Source organism: Penaeus monodon, chromosome 19, assembly GCF_015228065.2.
Source record: "Penaeus monodon isolate SGIC_2016 chromosome 19, NSTDA_Pmon_1, whole genome shotgun sequence".
Taxonomy (NCBI): domain Eukaryota; kingdom Metazoa; phylum Arthropoda; class Malacostraca; order Decapoda; family Penaeidae; genus Penaeus; species Penaeus monodon.
In genome coordinates this window covers 33837067-33838822 of record NC_051404.1, presented here as the reverse complement: position 1 = coordinate 33838822, position 1756 = coordinate 33837067, and the positions used below count along the sequence as shown (strand labels likewise).

General features: G+C 35.2%; 1 protein-coding gene across 12 annotated transcripts in view; it reads left to right on the top strand.

Moving 5' to 3' along the window:
• LOC119585187 (voltage-dependent L-type calcium channel subunit beta-1-like) overlaps positions 1–1756 on the top strand; it is a gene marked incomplete at its 5' end in the record, with an annotated part of 60717 nt that overhangs the window by 50285 nt on the left and 8676 nt on the right. For 6 of the 12 annotated variants that reach the window (XR_005229880.1, XM_037933832.1, XM_037933829.1 and 3 more), the window contains 1 exon segment: positions 943–999. Coding sequence is in view for 5 of the 11 variants with exons in the window: in XM_037933832.1 (XP_037789760.1) it covers positions 943–999 (57 nt within the window). 12 annotated transcript variants of the gene reach the window in all.

Below are 1756 nucleotides of genomic sequence, written 5' to 3'. Positions count from 1 at the left end.
TGTTTTTACCTTTCTCAAACAGATATTTATGTAGTATGTAAAGAATATTTTCCTGTTCTGGTTAGTTCCCTATTTTCATTCTAATCATGCTAAATGAATGGTATTTTTCCTTTTCCTAATAACAAATAATGTTCAGAGCAGGTGATGTTCCTTGCACTACTAGAAAAAAAGTTGTTAGTATTATCTAGTATTGTCTAATATTTGTAAAAAATCTTGGTGATGGTCTGATATTTACATCCTAAATTTTCCATTGAAGAAGTAGATGGGATGATATAAAAGTAATTGGATAACAATTTAATGAACGCTGTAAGAGTCTGTATCCAGATAGAAACATTTCTAAATGCAATCTGAAAAGTTAGAGAAAAAAAAAAAATTGTATAACAATTTTATGGAAAAGTAGTATGTTCACTCACCAAAACTATATATTTTCTTGTCTAGAAGGTAGCTTTATTTCCAACATAAAAGCATTAAGAATTTTTAGAAGATCAGATATATCAGCCCATAGTTTGAAAATTTTTGAGTTAATTAGACTGCAATAACAATAATATTTGAATAGTGTACACATTGAATATCTATTTGACTTTAAAAGTGCAAAAGTTTGAGAAAGGGTATTATAATTTTTGTGAATGTGCTTTGAATAAAAGTACTTACAAGACTTTCTGTTGTATAAAGGATATTTGATTGAAGTACAGGGTTTAGGTTTGATTGTGTCATTTAGTCATATATTTTACATATCGTTGAAATATCAAACCCATAAAATAGACTGATGCTAATAATTTAGAAAAAGACAATGTCCTCAAATTACAATCTTCCAAATGACCAAATTTGCTTCCAATGGAAAGTGTAGGAGTTCTATTTTCTCTAAACCATTGCCTGCAGAGTAACTTTATGGAGTAGGGCTGATTGTGTATGACTGCCTGTCTAACTGTGTCATCCCCATAGGTCCGCCCGGGTCCGTGGCTCGTGAGCCCGGCTACCCTCGCTATCCGGATGAGAGAGGTAATGCTCCGGGAAGCAACCCATCCCAGTAGTTAGTGTGGCCCATCTGGCTTGGCCATTGCTCGCCTCTTGGCGGATGTGGCCAGCCAGGGTGGCCCACCTTCCACGACAGCACCACATCAGCTGGTATATTTAGTTGAGCACTACTTGTTGACCCCTTGGTTGCCATGAGTGTCTCAACTGTTGGCTTGGTCTGGCCCTTCAACTTGGCCTAGTCAGCCCCTGGTTGCTGCTGATGCTGTCCTTTAACATGTTAAGAATTGAACTTAAAAACTTCTGGCTTGAAATTTTTGTCTTTTAATGCTGGGGTGATCAATGTTTTTGCCTTCAGTTTGCTCAGTGATGCACGTTGCAAGTATTGATATTTTGTTATACTAATTTTCATGATTCTGAACACAAAATCATCCCCCCTTCTCATTTTTATTATCATTACATATAATATAAAGAAACAATTAATTAGTTCCTGCTATTTTAAATATTGCTACTTACTTTCCCATTTGAATATCTGTACAATGTACATATTGTGTCTCTATTTTAAAAGAAAAAGATATATACATACACAAGGCTTGCATGTGTGTGTATATGTATATAATTACATATACTGTAGAAGCAAGTACATTAGTGCTTTCAGTACAGCACTGGAAATTCATTCAGTGTGTCAAAGCTACCAATATAGTCTGTAAACACACAGACCTGTGGCTAGTGACTCTTGGAAACTCCATCCTGCCAAACAGCAAGTCAGATAAAGAAACTGCAA